The 24,316-nt window shown below is 41.7% G+C and overlaps 1 protein-coding gene across 6 annotated transcripts in view; it reads right to left on the reverse strand.

The window, feature by feature from the left end:
* Positions 1–24,316, reverse strand: part of INO80 (INO80 complex ATPase subunit) — a 94,876-nt gene that overhangs the window by 14,366 nt on the left and 56,194 nt on the right. For all 6 annotated transcript variants that reach the window (XR_014789408.1, XR_014789409.1, XM_084845757.1 and 3 more), the window contains 5 exons: positions 21,357–21,582; positions 13,945–14,072; positions 9,245–9,339; positions 4,915–4,987; positions 3,944–4,102 (listed from right to left, as the gene is read on the reverse strand). Coding sequence is in view for 4 of the 6 variants with exons in the window: in XM_084845757.1 (XP_084701883.1) it covers positions 3,944–4,102; positions 4,915–4,987; positions 9,245–9,339; positions 13,945–14,072; positions 21,357–21,582 (681 nt within the window). In the remaining 2 variants the exon portion in view is untranslated. The remainder of the gene's footprint in view (positions 1–3,943; positions 4,103–4,914; positions 4,988–9,244; positions 9,340–13,944; positions 14,073–21,356; positions 21,583–24,316) is intronic.

Here is a 24,316-nt window from a genome sequence, read left to right on the forward strand (position 1 = left end):
GGGGGCATGACGGAGTTCCCTAGGGAGGGAGTTCCACAGAGTGGGGGCCACCACAGAGAAGGCCCTCTCCCTCGTCCCCACCAGTCTAGCTGTCCTGGCTGATGGGACAGAGAGAAGGCCATCCGAGGCTGATCTTGTTAAGCGGCCTGTCTGGTGTTGCTGGAGGCGCTCCTTAAGATAGGCTGGGCTGGAACCATATAGGGTTTTAAAGGTCAAAACCAACACCTTGAATTTGGCCCGGAAAACAACTGGTAACCAGTGCAACTCCTTCAGCACTGGAGTGATGTGATCTCGCCGGCGGCTGCCTTTAATCAGGCGAGCCGCCGCGTTCTGTACCAGCTGCAGCTTCCGAACCGTCTTCAAGGGTAACCCCACGTAGAGCGCATTACAGTAGTCTAAACGAGAGGAGACCAGGGCATGTACTACTGATGGGAGCAGATGGTCGGGAAGGAAGGGGCGCAGCCGCCGTATCAGATGGAGTTGATACAGCGCTGTCCGGCTCACAGCTGACACCTGAGCCTCCATGGACAGCTGGGAGTCCAAAATGACCCCCAGGCTGCGGACCTGGTCTTTCAAGGGTAGCCGTACCCCATTCAACACCAGGTCAACATCCCCCAGCCTCCTCTTGTCTCCCACCAAAAGTACCTCGGTCTTGTCAGGGTTGAGCTTCAGCTTATTCCTCCCCATCCAGCCACTCACCGTCTCCAGACATTTGGACAGGGATTCTACGGCCAACCTTGGTGAAGATTTGAATGAGAGGTAGAGCTGCGTGTCATCCGCATATTGATGACACTGCACCCCAAACCTCCTGATGATAGCCCCCAGTGGCTTCACATAGATGTTAAATAGCATCGGGGAGAGGATGGAACCCTGTGGCACCCCACAAGTAAGTGGCCACGGGTCCGAAACCTCCTCTCCCAGTGCTACCCTCTGGTACCTGCTGGAGAGGAAGGACCGGAACCACCGCAATACAGTGTCTCCAATGCCCAACCCCTCCAGGCGGTCCAGGAGGATACCGTGGTCAACGGTATCAAAAGCCGCTGAGAGGTCGAGGAGAACAAGGAAGGAGCATTCACCCCTATCCAGAGCCCTCCTCATATCATCCACCAAGGCGACCAAGGCCGTTTCTGTCCCATGCCCAGGCCTGAAGCCCGACTGAAATGGGTCTAGATACTCAGTTTCTTCCAAGTGTGCCTTCAACTGCACCGCCACCACCCGCTCAATCACCTTGCCCAAAAATGGCAGATTCGAGACTGGGCGAAAGTTGTTCAGAACTTGAGGATCCAAGGAGGGCTTCTTTAAGAGCGGTCTTATCACTGCCTCCTTGAGGGCTGATGGATGTGGACACAACCAGCCTAACAAAAAACGGAAGTTTTCTTACCATGAATTTCTGTTCTCTGAGCATCAAGGAGAGCATTCCTCACCTTGGGATGGCACCTCCTCCTGGAGCCAGTAGGCAGGGTCATCTAACAAATACTTCCTCTCCAGGTAGAGGAGCCATCCTGAACCCCCAGACTGGACTGGAAGAGCAAAAACCACCCCTCAACCCCTTGCTGAAAACAGTGACAGCAACCAGAGACATTGCTAGAAAAAAATAAACTGCATCTGTATCTTAAAAAACAGTGAATAATCTGTGCTAAGGCACAGAGAAACATACACAACAGGGAACAAACAGGAACATGGCACAACGGAACGTGTCCAGGAGGCCCTATCTACCCCCCCGCCCCCTGCCAGCAACAATTCAGTGCTGGCAGAAGCGTGTAAATTACTGGATAAAAAAAAGATCCCGGAAGAGACAAGAAGGAGACGGAATGTCTTCCGTGACATTCGGAGAACAGAAATTCATGCTAAGAAAATTACGTTTCTCTCATAGACTCATAGAATAGTAGGGTTGGAAGGAGCCTATAAGACCATTGAGTCCAACCCCCTGCTCAGTGCAGAAATCCAAGACAAAAGCATCCCTGACAGATGGCTATCCAGCCTCATCTTGAATGCCTCCAGTGTGGGAGAGAGTCCATCATCTCCTTAGGTAATGGGTTCCATTGTCCTATTGCTCTAACAGTCAGGAAGTTTTTCCTGATGTTCAGCCGGAATCTGGCTTCCTGTCACTTGTGCCCATTCTTCCGTGTCCTGCACTCTGGGATGATTGAGACGAGATCCTGGCCTTCCTCTCTGTGACAACTTTTTAAGTACTTGAAGAGCGCTATCCTATCTCCCCTCAGTCTTCTCTTCTCCAGGCTAAACATGCCCAGTTTTTTCAGTCTCTCCTCATAGGGCTTTGTTTCCAGTCCCCTGATCATCTTTGTTGCCCTCCTCTGAACCCTCTCCAGTTTGTCTGCATCCTTCTCCTGACCCTCACGGAGGGCATTCCTCACCTCGGGATATAGCAGAGCCACTAGTCACATAGGGTGAGCTTCCAAGGATCAGTGCCTACACCACCACCCTCTGCAGGACCTTCTGGCCTAAAGCTAAAGTGGAGCCCTGTGCCGCTCAGGCAGCTCTCCGGCTGTCTACTGCTGACTTCCTTTGTGGCTGTGCTCCAGCTGTTAGGGCACTCCTTCCCAGCTGGGAAGGGTGGAAGCTGCTAAAGCCGCAAGGATGAAGAGAAAAAGAAACTGCTTCCTCCCTTCAGTAGTAACCCCTAGCCCTCTACAGCACAGAAGAGAAGATGGGGAAGGGGGAGAAAGAATAATGAAAAAGAGAAGACAGAAGAGAATAGAAGCTAAGGAGAGAAAACGCTACATAGATGTTGGGCTCTTAGGAGCTCCAGCCAACCTAACCCAAAACACTTTGCTCGCTAAGCAGGGCCGGTCTGGAGAATCAGGACAGCTCTTCCCACTGGACAGGAAAGATTTGTTAGATGAGCCTGCCTACTTGCACCAGGAGGAGGCGCCATCCCGAGGTGAGGAATGCCCTCCATGTAGCTCAGGAGAACAGTAAGGAACAATTTTGGTAAGTGGCAGGGTCTTCCCTGCACCACTCAGTAGTAGCAAGTTTGGGATAGAGATATGAGTCCCAAGATGCACCCCACTGCAAAGGATGTTGTGTGAGCATCCCAAATGCACCAGAACATTGGCGTTCTGCATAGTGTAGCCATCATGGGTCAGGGCAGTCTGAAGGCACATGATGCAGCTGCTATGCTGAAGCTAAGGAGGTTTAGATCTGGTCAGTGTCTGGATGGGGAGACCACCTGGAAACTCAATGATCCTGTTCGGATGACACAACAACTCATGGTTTAAATAAACCATGGGTTGTTGTGAATGAACAGGAGTAAGTGAGCTTGCTGGAACCCAACCACTCCCACTTTGCTAAACAATCCAGGGACACTCCTTTCCTGGGTTGTTATGTACAACATACAAACCCGGAATTGTGGGTTGTTGGGGGAAGAACAACCCAGGCTTGGAACCCATTCCTGGCTGTTTAGCGCAATGTCTGGATTTGCATGTCAGGCTAAACAACCCAGGAATGGAGCATCCCTGGTTTTTTTTTTAGTGTTGTGGGAGCAGGCAAGTGGTTGGGAACCAGCCCACTTGCTTGTTCCTGAACAACCCATGGTTTGTTTAAATCTGGGTTATTGTGTCACCCAAACCAGCCTGGCCACCTTGGGTTCCACAATGGAATGAAGGCAGGTTATAAATCCACTATAATTTATAATTCAAGAGAGCTACTCTTCATGACAGGTTTACAAGCAAGCAGATCAAGTCAACTAGCAGCTCTTTGTCTGGGAGCTTACTTAAGTCAGGACATTTAACTGAGCTATTATTTTGCAGGATAGCTCTGCATTCCATGCATTATTGGTACTACTTTCTCCACCAAGGGATCACCTTCTGTTAGATCATGTTCCCTTCTCTGGAGATGAACGTTTGGTTTCTCAACAGTCAAGAGTCCAACTTCCTTCCTATTCCCTTCTATTCTTCATTATTCCACATTTAATTACTCTTACCTCACTTTTCTCCTTGGCCCTCTGCAAGATGCGTTCCTCAATGGTGCCTTTACAAATCAACCGGTACACAGTGACTTGTTTTGTCTGACCCAGCCTGTGAGCTCGATCCATGGCCTGCTGATCCACTGTTGGATTCCAGTCACTATCGTAGAATATTACCTGTCAGGGCATTAAAAAAAAGATATAAATAGAAAAATGATCCTGTTGCTACCCACAGTTTATATATGGCTTTAAATTTATAGCAAATGCGCTTTGTATTTGCTCTTGGCATAATTATGTGAAGTAGGTCACTAGAACCTGATTTCACTAGGCATTGTTATGCAATGCTGTCTGCCAGAGGATCAATTAACACTACATCATGGAAGTTAACGGTCCTTGTATCAATTGAAATTGCTACTGTTGGCTTATATTGAATAAGATGGTTAAATAAGATCATAATTATTTAAAGGTTGTTTTACACATTACGACTTCCAATGCTAAGATAACCTCCATGTAGGAAAAAGGATGTATACAATTCACATCAGATGTGGGGGGCAAGTATTTATTTATCTGGATGCATATGGCTTAGGCAGCCATTGTGTACACCAACCTCCCAGTCTGAGTCCTTGTAGTGAAATAAACAGTTCCATATTACTTTATATGTGATGGTATCTACACATACACCTTTTGTTGCATGGCCATTGTTTTCATTTTGGCAAAACACAATGCAAAAAGCATCCATAATATTATGATACAGAAAAGCAAGGAAAGTGAACCCTTTATATTTTACTGAATAATACTGTACTAGCAGCTTTTACTTGGAAAGAACATCGATGATTACAGAGTTAATTCATGGGGTTTCAGTCATTTTATGTTTTTGTTCACATATCATATATCCTGTTTTAGTGCCTGTTCATTTTAGTTGCATGCGAACTATCCTAGAATAGCCTAGGTTGTTAAAATTACATTCTCAAACCAAGCTGTTTACTTACCGTATCAGCAGCTGTAAGGTTAATGCCTAAACCACCAGCTCTTGTGCTTAACAAGAAGACAAAGATATCATTCCTATGAAGACAAAGAAGAAACACATCCCTTTCAGTTGTGTTGCTACACAAACATTACATAAAACTATCAGGAGGACTTTCAACACAAACAACTTTTTAACAGCAAAGTAAACAGTTTGCTTGGCTTTAAATTGTTTTGAATAGTTCATGTTTTAAATATTTAATAATGAATGTTTATAAAATGCCATACACAGCGACCTGGTTCACACAATCAAAACAGCCAAATAAGCCATAGTGGGTTGTGGTGCATACCAGTGGGCATTTTAAACATTCCATGCCTGGCCATGGCTTGTCGTGTTGTGTGAAGTTGGGGACTGTGGGTTATGTGAGGGTTAAACAACCCTCACATAACCCATGGTCTATTGTTATGCGAGAGTTGTTTAACCCTCACATAACCCACAGACCCTGGGTTTATATGATTCGACAAATTGCAGCTGTGAGTTGAATATGCAAATCCCACCCAGCACAGACAATCTCGCTCATCGATACTTCACTCTGAGGAGTACACACAGTGAGGCATTGCAGGTGAGATGACTGCTTATGTTGCTGTGCGACAGTGGCACAGGCGGTATCCATGGCCACCTTGCCTTGCTCTGAGGAAGAACCACTCAGATCAGTCTATTGGGCCTAGTGGGACTCTCTGGAGCATCTGTCCAATGCCTCTGAGGGACCCAACAAGTGGCAACGGGGCTCCATAGTGGGTAGGTGGGCAGATGACAGCAGCAGCCATAGCTGCAGCAGTAGCAGCCAGCTGGAGAAGCGTGGCCTCTCATGGTGGCAGCAGGTGACCCTCCAGGTGGTAGATGGGGGCATGATCTGATGTCCCTTCCGATCCCATGCCTGCGGCAAGGGTCTCACCATGCCTCATAGGAGAGAAGGTTCTGGACTTAAGTTAGCAATGACTAACTTGTCCCATTGATTTCAAAGGGACTAAACTGTGACTAACTCAGTTTGAATCCAACCCATAGCATAAAATGTGTTCTTTAAGAGGCCTAGATTTTGAGGACGGTGTATGTAGGGAAGAATGTCTTAGAGAAGTGAAAGAGAGAATATTATACTAACAACCTTAATAAAATATTGTGCTTGCATAGCAAATAATTTAACAGATGTTCTGACACAATATGTTGCTAGTAACGCTGCTAGATTTCTTTTTCATTCCTGGAAGCACACCTCAAATATGAAACTCCAGAATTCTTGTTTATATAGGCTGTATATCAATTTCACTTAATGCTAAAACTGATTTTCCCCATTAATTATACTATGCATCAACAACACTTTACAAAGCATACAAAATGAACTGCTAATATTTTTAGGGAAAGTATCATAAACATGAAGAAAATATTTTTGTTGGTAAGTGTCAATTCAATATTAATGCATGGTTTTAATTTCCTATTCATGGAATATTCAATAAATATTCCATTTCTCATAAGATTCCCGGTCAGAAGGTTCGCCTGTTTGGTCCATAATAGCTCTTCGGACTTGATCATAACTGAACATAATTTCCCCTAGTTTTGAACATAACTTTCCCTTGTTTGTCCTTCCTTAATTCTATATTCTACAAAGCACAGTAAACATAATTCACAACGAAGTCTCAGAAAGCAGCATGTATCTTCTCTGAATGACCTTTTTGCTAGCCAGATCAGGAGCAAAGTCTGGAGGCATTTCTGCTCTCTCTGATTTTTTTATAATGTTTGCTCTAAACCTCCCCTTTGCTAGAGGAGTCCTCCTGGAGATGTCATTCTTCTAATTTTGCTCACTGCTTCCCCCATCTTTTGTTGAAAGTGGCATGATTCTTTATCATAAGATCCAACCCACATTATGCTGCAGGGTGATAACACTGGCAAGGGTAAGCCTGGCACAGATATGTTTAAGGCCATAACCAATAGAACTTTTGGCTGCTTCCTATCTTCTCTTTTTCTCTCTGGCTGCCTTCTCTCTCTCTCTCCCTCCCTCACCCATGCTGCCTTCCACAGGCCCACTCCCATGGCTTCTCCAACCTCTGTGCTGCCTTCCCCAGCTCCTGCTGTGTCCTCCCTAGCTACCCCCCCGCCAGTCCCCCATGGCTTCCCCACCCCCCGCACTGCCTCCCCAGTCCTTCCACCTTATCAGGCAATGTGAGTCACTTTTTAAGTGGCTAGGTGTGCTGCACAGTGAAGCCCTCGGTTGCGGCAACCCACCATCTTCTTTTTCTTAGAATATCTCTGGACCACATGGGGCCCAGAGGCACTCAAGCTGTTCGAACGACATGACGGACCACCGTGGGTTATTTAACAGCTTCACTGTGGGTTGTCTGATGCAGTGCATTTTGAATATGCAGCCCCTGCCTGAGGGTTGTTGTGTCATGTGAACCCAGAGACCATGGATGGGATTTGTGAGGATTAAACAACCCTCACATAACCCACGGTTTGTTTTAGGGTTATACGAGGGTTATTTAACCCAAGCAAAATTCATGCTTGCAGGGTTCATATGACATGACAACTCCCAAGTGGGGGTTAAATAACCCACAACAAGCTGTGGCATATTGTCCGAACCCAGTCACCATGGGAAAACGAAGATGGTGGCTGGAAGCTAGAGCTTCGTTTGTAGAGATTCTAGCTACCCTAGGAGAAATTTTTAACACGTACACTTATATAAATATAAAAAAGGGAGTTTGTTTAAAAAATATGGGAGAGGCTGGTGACTCAGTGGGTACGAAGGGAGGAGTGCAAGGGTGCACTTGTGCCTGTAGGTACTGTGTTGTCGATTCCAGACTTAGGGCCATTTATGCCCACGTTCCCTCCTGAAATTTCTCCACACTATCCACTTTGATACAGAGTAAGTACCATGTAAACCACCAATACACAGATAGGTTTGCAGCTAACTGCACAATTGTAAGAGCTTTCTGGCACCAGAATAATTGTAGAAATCACTGCAAAGTATATCTGTGTATTTCATACAGTACTTTCTCTATGTGACTGCGTACATGGGAATGATTTGGGTGGAGATAACTTCTTAGAAAATGCAACTGCAAAGGAATTGTCTGGAGGACTTTAAAGGCTTCAGGGCTGATGTGTATTTGCATAGATCTTACTTGACCTTCAAAACTGCAGCTTAAAACACCAGCTAATGTCCCTGACAACATAAGCATAGTTCACACTGTATACTTCTAATTATCTGGCAATGGGAAAACAAGCAACCACTCTATGTTTATGAAAGAACAGTGATACAGAGAGCTTCAGCTATTGGGCAGTATAGATATGTAAAAAATAAATCCAATAAATACTGTTTGGAAAAGCCAGTGGTATTAACTCCCAGATGTCCTAATTATTAAGCATCACATTACAGTAAACTGGTAAGTCGCAGAGCTATCAAGTTATGTTACATAATACCAAAAGTACCACATAATATGTTCCAGAGGGTGGTAAAACTGCTAAGCAATTGCAATCTTTCAACAGTTACCTATGACTTTTCATCCCTGCTAGAAAGCTCAGTTTTATTACACTAGATTGGAAGTATATCCTATAGAATGAATGACACAAGCATTACATTTTGTTTCATTCATGACTCTACAAGATGCGCTGGCAGCATGAGATTTATTTCTCAAGCATTAAGACCTTAGCATTAAAACCTAAAAACACATTTCAGCCCACAAATTATTTTTCTGATAGGCAGAGCTATTTAATTGTCAAACATCACAGAGAACAAATGAGACCCGGAACAAAATGTTGTAATGTATTCTCAAGAGGAGTACTTTTGTTCAGGGTTTGGCCAGCCTGTCATGCCATCCTCTAGCAGCTTATTCTATTCTTCCCACTTCCCCTAGTCTTTCCTTTTTCTGTTCCAAATGACAATCAGTATTCTGAGGCTACTAAGCATGCTCAGTCCTCTCATGGGGCTGCTTCTTGGGTTTTTAGCCTCTTAACGTTTTAAAGAAATATTTTTGTACTTCTGCAAACCTCAGGGTTCTCCCAAGCATGCTGATACCCTACTTTCAGTTTGGCTACAAGACTCTTGGCTTTCACTACCGGACTTTTCGATTAAAAGGAATGATTGTGCAGTAGAAAGAAAGATCCAGAAAAGCAGCTGTGTGCAAGTTTAACCCCATGGGGAACCCTTTGGATCCTGGCCCTTGTAGCACAAAGGTATACAAGCAGGAATGGAGGAGTCCCAACACGAAGATGAACTTTTATGGGGACGGGGGACTCTGCTTACCTGGGAGTTTGAGAACTACTTGTCAACATAGTATTACTATGATTTTTAAAAAGAAAAGAAAAAATACCTGTTTTGAAAGTCAGCAACCATATCTCTTCTTTCTGAGATTTTTGAAGAGCCATCTAGCCGCATATATGTATGTTTCCTGTAAACCATGTATTCCTAAGTCAAGATGACAAAAAACAGAACAAAATTCATCTTAAAATTTCATATCTAGACTTCAACAGATCTGAAAATTATAGCAGTTACTGAACATCACAGTTTCATTTAATACCGTGGGGGCCTCTGATGTGCCAGAAGGCCAGAAACGTAGAATAAATGCAAAATATAAAGTGTTTGTACGGTACAGTATTGATAAAGCCTACTAGTTCTGAGCCTGTTGGATGGCTCAGTAAAAAGAGATTGAGGTGGTCAGGAAGCCTGTGTCATGTATATATTTTGTGTAGAACCATTCAGTTAATATGTGATGCTAAATCTTCTTTTCGCTGTGCTGTTGTTTTATCCCTGTATCTGCAAAACAATTTCTGACCTATGGAACCTGTTGTTGGTTATAACCATGGTATGCAAAAACAGCTTTAAAGATGTATCTGTATAAAAGTGCATTTAGAATAATCTCAGAGACTGACCTGGTTAGCACATAATGCTAACCCATGGTTTATTTAACCCATGGTTTGTTGCCTTGTCCAGGGTTTGTCTGGCAGACGACTGAACAAACAGCAGTTTGTTTTCTCAATCTCAGGATTGCTTGTTTCCCTTCTCCTTTGCCTGTTTCCTCCCTGTATCTCAAAAGTCTTTGTGATGCTGTAATACTGGAATGTAGAGTGGCTGTTTTTTTCCCAAGATACTCTTGCCTGCTGCCTCTGTAGCCTGGTGAAGCAACCGTGAACGAACCACAGTTCCGGGTTTACATTTAACGACAACCCACGGTTTAAACAACCCAGAGTTCACATCCCAACAGGTTTTCTTTCGGGAATGTTTGTGGTTAACAAACCATGGTTTGTTAGTGTGGCTGGGTTTGCACAACGTGACAACCCAGAATTCAACAACCTTTACCATGTGTTAGTGTTATACGCAAACCCAGCCATTGTATATTTTTGTATGAATCCACAAAGTTCATCTCACTACTTTTGCACATTCACTTGCACTCGAGCTAATCTATAAATTAAATGTCCATTTAAAATAGGCAGGGCTGTGTGTTTTCCACAATTTTGTGACTGCCTGGCACAAATGTGGAATTTGGAAGTGGGTGCATAATCCACTTGAATTTCAGGTTCCATTAAAAAAAAGAAAAAGAAAAAAAAAGGCAAGTTCTAATCTACAAAAACAGTCTTGAATGTGTGTGAAAAAGAAGTCAGAAAGGGACTGAGCAGGACTGCAAATGGTAAGAAAGCAGGATTTCAGTGGAATACATAGTACTTTGCACTCCCCATGTTTAGGAGAAGCATAAATTATGCAAAATAAGCAAATACATGCCAATTTGCTTCATTTGCATATCATATACATAACATATACAATGACAAAAATCTGCTTTTCTTGGTGTAGAATTTTGATTTTCAAAATGTATATACAAAACCCTGATAACTGACTGATTTGTACAACTTACAGACAACTTCGAGAAAAGGTACAACTTATAAGACTTTGGTATAGCTAACGGCCTCCTGCTGGGTACTTCTGCTCCCATCACCAGGAATTATACTACTTGCAAATAAATTTAAAAGTTTCTAGTGTGACCAGAACAGCTGGTTTACTCAATGTATTCAACCTGAGGGACTCTTAACTCTCCTACAGCAGAAGATCCATTCCATTTTTAAAAATACCTGGTCCTAATCCCTCCCCTTTCTTCACAGCATCAAGCACAGCTTATTTGTTTGCCATCCATAAAAACAGACCTTCGTAACTGAAGCTAGGTTGCCAAGGACAGACTGATTAAGGGAATGGGTTTCATGTTTTATGTTGTTTAAATGAGGTATGACAGAAGTGGAACATGCTGTATTAATGCAAACTACTCTAGGACTAAACTATATACCCACTAACCACAAAGGTTCTTCCAGCGCATTTGGTTAAATAATTCAACACAAGATGATGAAATACTAACTATATTGTCTCAGACTTGTACATAAACTATATTGCAACCAAAAACAAGTTCCTATTTAGAGACTAAAAAAGACAAGATTGGACTGGAAGTAATGCTTAGCTCCCAGAAATTGACTAGCTATATAGTTATTCATTTTGCATCATTAGTTTTCCTTACAGATGGAACAGAACAATGTATAGTATATAGGAATTAAGGCAGTGGAGGCTGGTGGCTCTGATGTCAGTGTGATGGTGAATTCGCTTCAGGTTTCAGTCAGAACTCTAAGAAGCTATCAAAGATAGTTCCTTTAGAGTTCTGACTGAAACCTGGAGCAGATTCAATACCCCACTGACTGGAGCCACCAGCCTCCACTGAATTAAGGGAAACTACTGCAGCCAAAATGAGATGAGAGCAGGAAGTGGGGCCATTCTACAAGCCCTGCTGAAAGACTAAGTTTTTTCTGCTTCCCTCCCCATTTCTTTTTCCTTGAGTGTCTTTTAAAATTGTAATCCTGTGGGTAGGGAGGGACTGTCTTGTTTTACTGATTATATGTAAGCTGCTCTGGGAGACTTTTTGGCTGAGGAGCGGCATAAAAATAGTTCAAATAAATAAACGATAAAATCTGGCTGACTGGAGCTGGCTTTCAATGCTACCTTTTCTGAAAACCACATCAGGTGCCACATACACTCTCTTGTCCTGAGCTCTTGAATAAAAATAAATCCACTCTTCTTCACCCCACCAGTCAAGCATACTAGATAGTGCTTTTGATCTGGGAAAAAGGTAGATCTCAATATGGATTTGTTCAGTGGAGGATCCTATTATATGGCCATGCAGTCACTTCAGTAGAAGGAGCAAAGGGGGCAAAGGCAACACCAGATCTTTGCACACTAGCTAGTGAGCCTAAATTTACATGACCCACTTTCTGGAGTTTTCCATTTGTTGTTTCTGCAACTGCACTGGAGCTCCAGAAGAGACTGCCAAAGATAGTTTAGGATTGCAGTCAGCTGCCGGAATGAAGGTGAAGAATCCCAGATGAGAAGGACCATCTATATCTGACATGGCTGCCTGGGCCACAGGAAACATGAATGATGTCTATTCCAGAACTCAGAAAAGTTCATACTGCACCCAGAAAATACCCTTCCACTGAGGGAAGGAGATATATACTGGAATTGCCTGTAGTGGTCTAAATATGTTTCTTTGGATTAAAGGGAGGAATGGAGCTAGAGCTTAATGCACTATGTTAGTTCTTCTGGTAATATAGGCCCAGCGAGTTGGAATAATAAACTATAAGCATATACAGTGCCAAATGAGGTACTCAGGATGTTAATAGCAACACAGTAATTACACTGGAAGGTTCAAGAGCTCTTGCCAGAAAGCCTTTCAGATCTTTAACCATGAACAGACTACAGTCTTTTGTTGTTGTTTTTTAAGTAAAAAAGAAGCTGCTGACTAATCCCAGAGGGATAGCTATATTAAAACAACGTGAATATCCTCCCATTAAGCCTGTTTAGCTGACATGGTCAGCATGACACCAGAAGTACTCATCCTGGAAAATAATGAAATCCGTCCTGAGTAGAGAAAGCTGGCTACTGAGGCAATAGAGAAACTGAATAATTTCATCTCTCCCTTCCTTTTGTCCACTGGGAATAATAGGGACTTTGCAACACCAGAAAAAAGATATACAACGAACAATTATTCACACCAAGAAAAACCAAGCAATTCATTGAGAGCATGATCCAACAGTCCTACTGTGCCAAGAAGAAAGCAGACAGGATTGGGTAGATGGCCACGGTGGCAGTGCAATAGTGAGCATAGTGTTACACAAGTAAAGCCAAATATCCAGAACTTCACTAGTGCTCCAACATAGGATGGCACAACTGCACTGAGCAAGGCACTAAACAAATTTATTTAATCATTTTAGAGTATTTGTATGCCTCTTCCCATTTTAAACATCTCAAAGTGGTTTACAACAAATTATAACACAATACATCATTATAATAACACAATATTTTAACAAGTTAATGGCTGGGAAAAGCCAGGGTAAAGAAGAAAGTTTTTAATAATAATCGAAAGCACATAATCATCGGTGCTTGATGTATTGCAGAGGGGAGGTCATTCCAGAGGGAGGGTGCCACCACAGAGATAAACAAATCAGATATGGACAGATGAGAGTGGGGAAAGTATGTGTGATTCTATGGTAAACATACACCCTGGTCTTATGTACTGCTGCACTAGCAAAAACATGCAAACAATGAAGCCTCTCCCCCGGAATCACCACAAAAGGAGGCACTGTGCCAATATCCAGGCTCCTCCTTGGCTTGAGCACCAGCACAATATTAATCACCATACTGAAAAAACTTATAAAGGCTGCACCACTCCCAGTAATGTTAAGTTGCTTGGTAAGCCTCTCTCTGGCAGGGACACAGGGGGGCTGGATGGCTGTGTCTCCCTTGCCAGAGACAGAATAAAGCAGGAGCAGCAATGCTGCATAGCCATGCTGCAGCTCTGTAGGTCTGGGCTGCCACTTTATGAGAAAATGCAAACTGTTAAAATGTTACTGATCCCGTTTTTGGACCATTAACTCCGTGGTGAGAATAAGTTATCTGGACCTCCTTAAAAAACTGCATGTCAAATACTACATTTCCTTAGTCATTAACTTCAGATTCCCCTTTATACAATGATATGCTTCCTACCTCCAACAAGTCAATCATCCGTGTCATCTGAGAGTAGATAAGGACTCTGTGTCCTTGAGATTTCAATCTTGTCAACAGAATGTCAAGGGCATAAAGCTTTCCACTGTCTGTGATCAGACTCTCTTTGTCTAAAGGGAAGGAAGAAAACAGACGACTAAAAGCCTGTTGCAGGGAATTTTTGCAGCATATGGTTAACAATTTTTACATCAATTTAGTTGATAGACATAATGCGTTGGATCCTAACTTAGCTGTCCATGAACGGAAGGTCACCTTCCATCCATGGAAGGCTTTTGATTCAGTGGAGAATCCCACTGGTGGAAAGGAGGAGGGGGCAAATTCTGTAGATTCCCCTTCCCCCTGCAGCCCCATGCTGCCACTGTTCCTGAGGGTCACCCAACCCTCCAGAGCAGATTTCTCAGTATGCAAGGAACTTGCATACTAAGAAATCGGTGAAAATTGGTGAAAATCGGTGAAAATTGCTGTGTCCCCCTTGCGCCTTCTGTACCCTGAACGGAATTCCACTCAGGGGATGTTCTGTTGGTGAAAGCAAAGTCTCAATTCAAACCAATGATATTTCCTGAACTGATGGTAGGACACTTTTCTAGAAAAAGAATTCATCTGATTGGTTACACGTGAAAGGCTGGAAGTGGAATGTATCAAGGAAACCACTTACTACTGTACTTCCATTTTCTCCCCTCACAGGTATCATGTTTATATGAGTGAAGTTTCTGCCCTAGAAAAAGTACATCTCTCTTTCAAATATCCTTGAAACCCAGATTGACATTTTCCTTCACTGTACTGAAATTGCCATTCATACCTTGCCTTTTTGACACCTCTAGCAATTACATTAATTGTAAGATTTAGTGGTAGCTTTTCTGTTAGATCTCTACTAGCAAGAACAGAACTACATTGAATATACATGTAGTTCTATATGCTACCAATGCTGTGCCCAAATTGCAATGTCCATCCTCTCATCTAGTATTTTGTTGTTCTTCTTGATGCTTTAAATAAATGTTTCCAGCTGGAATATTTCAATACACACTTTAAGGCTCATGTATCATCTTTTATGCAACACAATTTGAGTCATAGGCTTGAAACACAGACTTTTGAGAGAGGAAAAGTTTGTAGTCTTAAAATCTCAGCTTACAAGTCTATAGAACCTAGACAGGTAGTCAGGAAGGAAGGAAGGAAGGAAGGAAGGAAGAAAGATGCTGAAGAGGATTTATGCCAATCTAAAGTTCTTAAAGACTGCAATCCTACTGAAGTCAATGTCTACAACTTCCATTAATCATAATGGAGTAGTTTGTGGCAAAAATCATTTTTCATGGTACAGAGAATGATCCGAAGGCATCTGATGCTGTTCCACCTCTGAAATGAAGCAGATGTGGGTCTGGCCAGACTTTATCAAAGATAAAGTCTGAATGAGGACTGCATGCTTGAGCAATTTACAGAAAGAATATAATGCTATGAATGGTCTAGGAGATAACTTGCACCCATTTCACATAAAACTGGTTGAGTGCCATTCCTGTGTTCTTAGGATTAGAAATACTGTCAGTTATAGATAAAAACTAGACAAATATGAATGTATGTTCAGATCTGTATAAAATTACACTACTAGCCAGTAAGCTTATGCTGTAAGCCCTGTTGGATCTGCTCTTATTTGTTTTATGCTACCTCAAGAAAACTGTCAGAATGTTTTTATCCTCCTTTACCTGGCTCATACTTTAGTTCTATCAAGTTAAGACAGTATGTGTATTCTATGCATATTCAGCACAATGCTGAATTTAATACCTGAAACAGAATCTGGGGTTATGAATTTCTTAGCTTTCTTTTCTTAAAACTCCCTGCAAACCCCTCATGTCATGGCGACAGGAAACTTTAAAATGTATGCACTGTTAGTGCCGAATAAAGACTTAGGCTGCAATCCTATACCCACTAACCTGGGAGCACCACTGAACGCAATGGTGCTTACCTCTGAGTAGATACGTATAGGATTACACTGTTAGGAGCATTACATAGAAGTGCTTTGTAAGAAGTTTCCAGGGATTAGAAGGCTGTGTTCCTCTTCTCTATCCCCATCTAAAAATCTGTAAAATAAGGATAATATTTTCCTTTCCCAAGAACTACAATAAGGATAAATTTGTAATAGTCAAGTTTACACAGGATATCACACTACTCATACTGTTTTTTTCTGTTGGATTCCTGAATGAGGGGAAACTGATTGCAATGACTAAAAAACCTGAAGTTAAACATGGAAGCAACACAATTTTTCAGGTCTGCCTGTCTTATTTATAACTATATTAGGTGCCTCTAAGGGCACACCTGTTGTCTGTCTTGGAACAGAGACTGGAATTCAACTCATTGAGACGAATAGGTATACATGCATATTTTATTTTGGAGATATAATCTGGGATATAGAGGACAGCTGTCTGCATTCTGGAACAAGTGTTCAAAGATGCTTTGAAAGCTGATTCACTCTGTCAGAAGATGAAATGATTGATTAATTCAAATCCTATGATTTTTTTCTAGATTATATTAGTAATACTATTCAAGAATTGGCGTAATACTTTTTAAAAACAGTGAATGATATGTTTGTCTAAGTTAGTTAGACTTGTGTAAAGTAACTAACTTCTTGGTATTATGTGGTTAAGTTTTCTCATTAATATGAAAGCGATCTATCAGATTTTACCAAGTACCCCTTTAAGAAACCATTGAGTCGCCTTAATTTCTACTTGATGTCCTCTAAACTAGAAGATAGCTGATAAAGGAAAACAACCTACAAAACTATGAATATATGGGGAATTGTTTGTGGAAGATTTTATTGCACTGCCTAACGAACTGGGAAACAGGGAGATTAGAGCTATGCATTTGGATCATTTATTCCTCAATGACCACTAGTTTACTTAGCAGAAAACGGGACTGTTGCTAGCCAGTATGTAATAGAAAGAGTTGAATCTTACCACTGAAGTGGCCACCAAAGATTTGTAGCAGGGCATATGGCAGAATGTTTTAATGTTTTTATTTCTATGTTGAATTTTTTTGCATCCTTTTTATGATCTATGGTCTGAACCAATCAAAAAGTTAACTGAATAGCGTACTTGATTGTCTTCAGACATTAACATTTTTTTCTCTTTTGTTGTTGTTCAGTCGTTCAGTCGTGTCTGACTCTTTGTAATAGGAACAATTATTCCAATTTATTTAGCAGTTAAGTCTGATTTGACTGGAACATATGAACTTATATTTTGTCTCAGCCATTCACAGACTAATACTATTGGTGGGGGAAGAGTGTGTGGCAGCGTGACCATCACTTCCAAAGCCCTGGCAGGCTCACGCCAGCTAGGGCAGAAGATGGGGTGGCAGTGGCTTTTTTCCTTTTCTTTGATATGTTTCCCTCACTGGTTGTTCCATTTTTAAATCTCCCCTTCTAATGGTTTCAATGGGAGGGAAAATGAGTGTGTCACCTCCAGGACTGGAGTACTTTTTCACCTTTTTGGGGTGGTGGGGGTCTGCATTTTGTTGTTGGAGGAATGGAGGGTCTTCAGTGGATCCAAGGCCTCCCCCTATCTACCCCAACATGCCCCTGTTCCCTCCTACTGTTGCTTTCAGAACAGTGACAGAGGGGCAGCAATAATGGTGGAGCTTTCTGACACTGCAACTAGGAGGCTGCTGGTGGTGGAACTCCTTCTCTGCCTGCAGAGAGGAAAGTCCACAACGTCCAATGGCCCTTCACAGCCACCCTCCCCAGAGATTTAGAATTGGTCCCTCAGAATCTTTTCCCCAAATGTCTTGCAAATCAACACAGGAATCCAGAAACCCTTAAAGATGAGCCAAGCACCGAACATATGCCATTATTTTTCTGCATTTATCCAACTCAGTATTAGTAAGCCTAAAAATATAGGTGTGGCACTCTCCTTACACTCATTTTCTCTGGCTACAGAAGCTAGAAATCACACATGATAATTGAGTAACAGGCCATGAATTTAAAACACATTTGACTCATATGGAAAACTGTTCCACAACTACCTCCAAATTTAATGTAAAACCAGAATGGGTAAGTTCATTACTTCAGCATAGTTTTTTTTTTTTTAACTAATCCACCATAGGTTACCCAAGTTCATCAGGCTATACACAGTAGGCACATACAGACTTAAAAAAAGAGAGCAAACATTGTTTTCAATTCTGGTGGAATATTACCCACTTAACATGGTGTCTTTATTTGATGTCTCACTTCAACCATGCTACTTAAAAGTACAAATATTGTTGAACTTTGAATAAATTCTGCCACCTCATGTTGAAAAGGCAAACAGATTGTTTCTGTAATGGCATGACAAAAAATTCATTCATCCTTTGAGTGTACTTTGCTCCTTTGTCATCTCCAAATGAAATAAACAATGTGAAAGTTGAATATATCATCTAATACCTAAGATCTAATTCTACTTTGAAGACCACTTTACCACCTTTTGTACATATAAGAGTTAAATAGGATAATCTGCCCATCTTCTGATACAAGTTTGTGCAACCACGTTATGGATCAAATTGGCTTCTTTTCACTCAAAGGAAGACTTACTTTTAGGATGTAATGCTATGCACTGTTAGACAGAAAAAAGTCTAACAACTCCCAGCATTCCCCGGCTAGCCAAGCAAGCTGGAGAATGTTGGAATTTGTAGGACTTTTTTTCTGTTTAAACATGCAAAGGATTGTTCCCTAAGTTGGGCTTAACTGAGCTTGTTTGAGAAATGAGGGGGTGCTATACTGCCCATGTAAGAAACATGCATAATCAAAATAATAGCTCAAGGGAACCTCAACTAAGGAGTTATTTTCCTGAGGATCTTGGTTTAATCTTAGTTCCCTCTAGGGAATTAGAAAATACCCCTCTGGTGATATAAAAATAGACAGTAAAATGGCTAAATCCTGGTCTCCAGCAACTGCCTGCCTCCTCTAGAAGTCTGCAGGGCATAATTGGGTCAGTGAGGAGCTAGCTAGCTCCCACAGTAAACAGCCAGTGAAGTTGGTGCTTTTTATCGATGCAAAAAGGACTCAGACACTTCCTGTCATTTAATCTAAGACCATTTTTCTTTCAAAGAACAGGAAAAGCCTCAAGAGATTCCCACAGTAATCGCAACAGGGAACACCAAGTCTGGGAGAGAAGGGCAGAGTTAACTGCAACAGCAGCTGTTTTGGTGCTCATTTAGATATTCACCTCAATGCAGCCTGAACTATAATTTAGTACTCAATTGCTCCTTGAGTTTTTATTCACTTTCTAAAACAAGCTCGATCTTATCTGCCTAAATATCCAGTTTTCCTTATTCATCCCTCAAATAAATTAAATTGAAATCCACTGGGTATTTCTTCCCATAGTGGTGTCCTGTATTAATCTGAATCAACACTTATTAATTCCCTAACATCTACCTGGTTTATCCTAGTTCTGTATCCATGCTCTTAATCTAGTCAACTTGCTTTTCTCTGGAGTCTATATGCTTAGCTTTCCACTACAACTATAGAGGAATACACAACACATTTGAGAAAATAAGGATTAGCTACAGAGAATTCTCTTTAAAGGTTTCATCCCAGCTTTAATACATACCTGCAAGTATTGTGACCAAATAATGTGCTCATTAATGTATTTTATAGGCCACTCCCCTCTTTGGTCTCCTAACAACCAAAGTTTCTTGCTTTCATAGCATTTTTTTGTTATTTTATTTTAGAAGCAGTTATTAATCCTTTCCAATTTGTTTATTTACATTTTTATCCTTTTTTCAGACAGAAATTGTCTTCCAAACTGCTCATATCAATCAAAAATAAATATAGTGCTGGTGGCAGGCACTGCACATAAATGAAAATAAGATACAGACCCTGCCATCAGCCTTATGAACTAAAAGAAAAAACAAACACACAAGGAAAGGGCAGTGCATGCCTTCCAATATTTCACAGATAAAAATAGGGACACACTTGTACCATCCCTATTCTCATACTAAGGATCACTGTCCGGGCCTCCACCTCACCACCACCGTTGAAGGCTCACCCCCATTTCCTGTCTACTGTATTCCTTGACTTCAGAATAGATTTCCCTGCACTAATTTAAAAGCCATGAGGGTGTTTGTTCTTTGATTTAAAGATATACTAGGAAATACATAATGGTCCTACACTATGCTGTCATTAGGTCAAAATCTACCCTGGCAGCTGTAGTGTGTGAAATGACGCCTCAGGGAACACGTCCTCCCACATGTACCTGCTCAAGATTTTCACTCAGTTTCTAAGGCCACAATCCTCTGCATGTTTAGGCAGAAAAATGTCCCACATGTTAAGACTATTTTGTTTGGGTGGACATTTTTGTTCTGGTGGGCATTTTTTATAACCTAGTAGGTTATAATGTAGGTTATCCGAGGCTCCTGACAATTGTGTTTACTGCTGATGTTTTTAGAATGGTATTTTAGCTTGTTTTTGTTATTATATTTTTTATTTAGTATGCCACCTTTTGCAAAGAAAGGCAGGGTATAAATGCCAACATAAATAAAATGGCAGGCGGTGCACTGCATGCTGTTTTAGTGTTCATGTGCATGTATTGATATGGATGTGCATTAGAGACAAAATGCACCCCTCTTCAGAGATTTAATTGATAGAGATGGGGAAGAGGGCTGAATCCTGAAGAGCTCTAGCAACTCATACTAACACTGAGAAATAAAATAGCAGCAGCCATTTACCAGAGGCAGAAACCAGAATACAGGGAAAGTTGGGGCATATAGAAGTGGAGGGAAAAGGTAATGCCAGAACCAAGTAAGGAGCTGTAAACAGGCATTTATATCTGGTTTGGCCAAGATACTCCACTCAAAATGGTGTGGAGGTCATAAAGATTCATATGTCCACCCAAAAGGGTAATCAAATATATGCCAGGCCCAATTAGAGAAGCACCAATTTCTCTCTCCCCCCGCACCTTGATAATTTGTCTCAAATTTCTTCTAAGCAGTCTCCCCAAAAGGAAGCATCATTGATTTTCTAGCTCATTGGCCCAGTTTGGATGTAACAATAAGCCATGGTTTATTATTGGCTTATGCCTCTGGCTTTTTGCGGGGAGAGACAAGCCCGAGTTCCTAGTTCACACATAATGATAAAGAAACCACAGACGGAAGGACCATGGTTGTTAAGCTGCTCCCGCTTGCAGGGGGAATCAAGTGGCAGTGATCAGGCTGCATACATCAGAATGTTGCTCAGCCACAATACCCTGGAACCCTGGCTTATCATTATGTTCAAACTGGGCCACTCTCATGTAACGCATGAGTAGAAGTTTGAATATTTTTAGCAATAAAGGAACAAATACATAATACAAAACTAAGGTATGTAATTAAGTATAGTATTAGGTGCACTGCATCCTCTGTCCGTCATTAGACTATTCAACCACAGGACTGCAACTCACCTGGTATCCTGATGAAAGACCAGCCATTTTGAGGTCTGACTCCCAATAGTCCTCCTGGGTAATCGGGGAACAACTGAGAGCACCGTTTTAGCCAGCCAGCTGCTAGTTCAGGTGCTCCGTGCAATACACATTGCTTTGCTTCAAGACTTCCTCCTTCTTTAAGTGCCTTACGCTCATACTCTGCACTCCGATCATTGCAGTAGAAATCCAATGGCACAGCTGTTACCTGTGGATTAAAAGAGTAAAATTATACTGGTGATTAAGGTGAAAATATTGGCTGGGACTGAACACCACTAATAAATTAGCTTCCTTTAGGAATATAGTGCCAAAGAAAAACAATTATGAAACTATTTAAATGCTCTCTGAATCTTTCATACCGACTTCCAACACTGAGAGATATAAACAAAATATGTTACAGAACTGTATTTCAGGTTTCAAGTTATGGCCTGATGACAGTATTTTCATTTCTTATGAAAGCTACTACTACTTCATACTACCTATGAAGCCTTAACACTCCAATTAGAATCAGCCATCCCAGTTTCCCAGTAGAAGTGAGCTCGTGCCAGTCTGCTAAACAGGGGCACGCAAGGAGAGCAGTGGTGTGAGAGAACAGAGGGACATTTGTGGTGGGCTGTACAGGAGGCCTCCAAAAGTCACTTGTGACTGGTGAGCTTCAGGTTGCCCACCCCTGAAATACATGGGCAGAATTCAGAAGTTACATGGTTCTTGCCCTCAGGCCTTGGAATCGACCAAAGACCAAAGGAGAGAGGAAAGGACTCGATAAAGAAAAATTAAGGGTGTGGAGGGAAAGGTTAGGTAGCAAATAACAGTGTAGAAAAGACGGAAGAAAAGCAGGTTTTATAAAAGGAGAGGAAGATAACTTTGTGGATGGGAGTGGGGTTGTGATGGGACTAATGAGTAGCATTGCATATTGCATAAAACCTGAGAGGAAGAAGGGTTTAAAAGGGGCCATACACTGATCACAATGCTTATGTGTACATCAATCACAGTGCTCACCCTGTCTTTACTGGAATATCCCACTGGGTATTCCATTCCAGTTGTCAATCAACATGTGCACTTTGGATCATTTTTTTAACAATTATGTAATGTATGTAGGATCCTGAATGGCTCTAGCCAGTTTACTCAGTGGAATCGTAGGCCAGAATCAATACTCTCAGCATAACATTCAGTGATTCAGTTTACAGCAACATATTTTATATAAATGCCATCTGAACACAATACATAATATAATGAAATCAGAAAAAGCTAAATGATTGTTTTTAAAATTAAACTGCATACCAACAGCAATAGATCATCAGTGGGCTGCTATCTTTGCTACAGCTAATCTTCTACTTGTTTACTTTTAACGGCACAACAGACCAGACCAGACCAGGTCCTCACATACTTGAAACTCTGCAAGAAACGTGATTACTATTATGCAATGTTTATTTAGTGTCCAATGTTCCTTCTGTGGTCTGGCATTTTTGCAAGGCTCTGGTACATCTCCTGTTACTGCCAATCCAAATGCAACAGCTGCATGAAGAGCCCTCATTCCTTTTGCAAGGTAGGAGGGATCTCTTCTGAGTGGAGACTGCACTTGTGCCCCTGGGCATCAATGGCAGTGGTGGTGGTGAATGGCTATTTCTTATAGTGGACGTGCAAATGATAAGGGGCCTTAAGCCTTTTGAGGTGTGAACACAGCTCAGAATGCCCCCTTAGGTGCATCACAGTATATATGCTTGAACTGCAAAAACCAGACTCTGTATGTTTTTTGGTACTCTTTTTAGATGTAGCACTTTTTTTCCAGCTCGATAGTCAACCTGGAAACAGTCCTGGGCTAACCAAACACAATATGCCATTTCCGTATTTAGAACACAGAAGTTTTCCATTTATCTACATTTGCACACCGCTTTCCCTACTGTCAGTTTCAATATGAATTATCCAGCCCAACAGTGTTGCCAACACAGGAATTTAAGCCCTATACCAAACTAGCTATCTTGGACCATCTCCATCATTTTAATCTTTGCTGCTATCTGGATGGAGCAGAATGTTAGCCAAACAGCTGTCTCTTGAAACGGCTGAATAGTTGAATAGTCTCAAGATAAGGAGTATGTTCCAGCAGACAAGGTTGCCTTTTGTAAAAATCTATAGAACATTCTTATCTCCCTTCAACAGGCTAAAAGGCAAGTCCGTGGTGTCATCCTGTACAGCAAGTAACTGTTTCTAAACGCATACATTTTCACAGCTAAACAGTGAAAGCCAAAGCATCAACAAGGCAGACACAAGATGCAGTGAGAACGATAGGGAGAGCTGTACAAGTTATAATCTCTGCTTATGTATTTGCACAGCAAATGTAGGGCACGTCTCTCATGTGGGAAATTATTAATCAAAATGCAAGGAGAGTGGAGAAACCTCTTCTATATGTGTCAGAACAGAGGGGTATCTGTACTAATATGGAATGCAGTATAGCCTTTTAATAAATGAAGGTAAACGATCCAAATCTGAATACAAAAAATGAACAGCTATGCACATCCAGAATTGAAACAAGTCACCACCCAGCATGCAGTTCTTCAAAAAAGAAGAATCTTAACAAATAAGAAATGGAACCTCCAAAATTTCTTATGCCTATTAAACTCTTATATGAAGGGAAACAGAAGCGACTAACATAATTTGCTTGAATAATCAGGTGAGCTTATGGTTCACAAGTGTATTAAAATAAACAGCCAAGTGAGCAGGAAACAATTTCCCCCTGTTTCACAGCAGACAAAATAGAGAAAATCCAAATCCAAAATAAAGGGCATAATTCTTTATGTAGAGTGGCACACATAATCCCCCCTGAAATCAGTGACTTACACAGTGCACAATGTACACAGGACACCACCAGTGCAATGAGAAAAATATTGGGCAGAATGGGTAGTATGGGGGAACAAACAGGGCTGAGTCACAATTCTAAGCCCTTT

Source organism: Heloderma suspectum, chromosome 1, assembly GCF_057233095.1.
Source record: "Heloderma suspectum isolate Gila_16-S chromosome 1, 16-S_ref, whole genome shotgun sequence".
NCBI lineage: Eukaryota > Metazoa > Chordata > Lepidosauria > Squamata > Helodermatidae > Heloderma > Heloderma suspectum.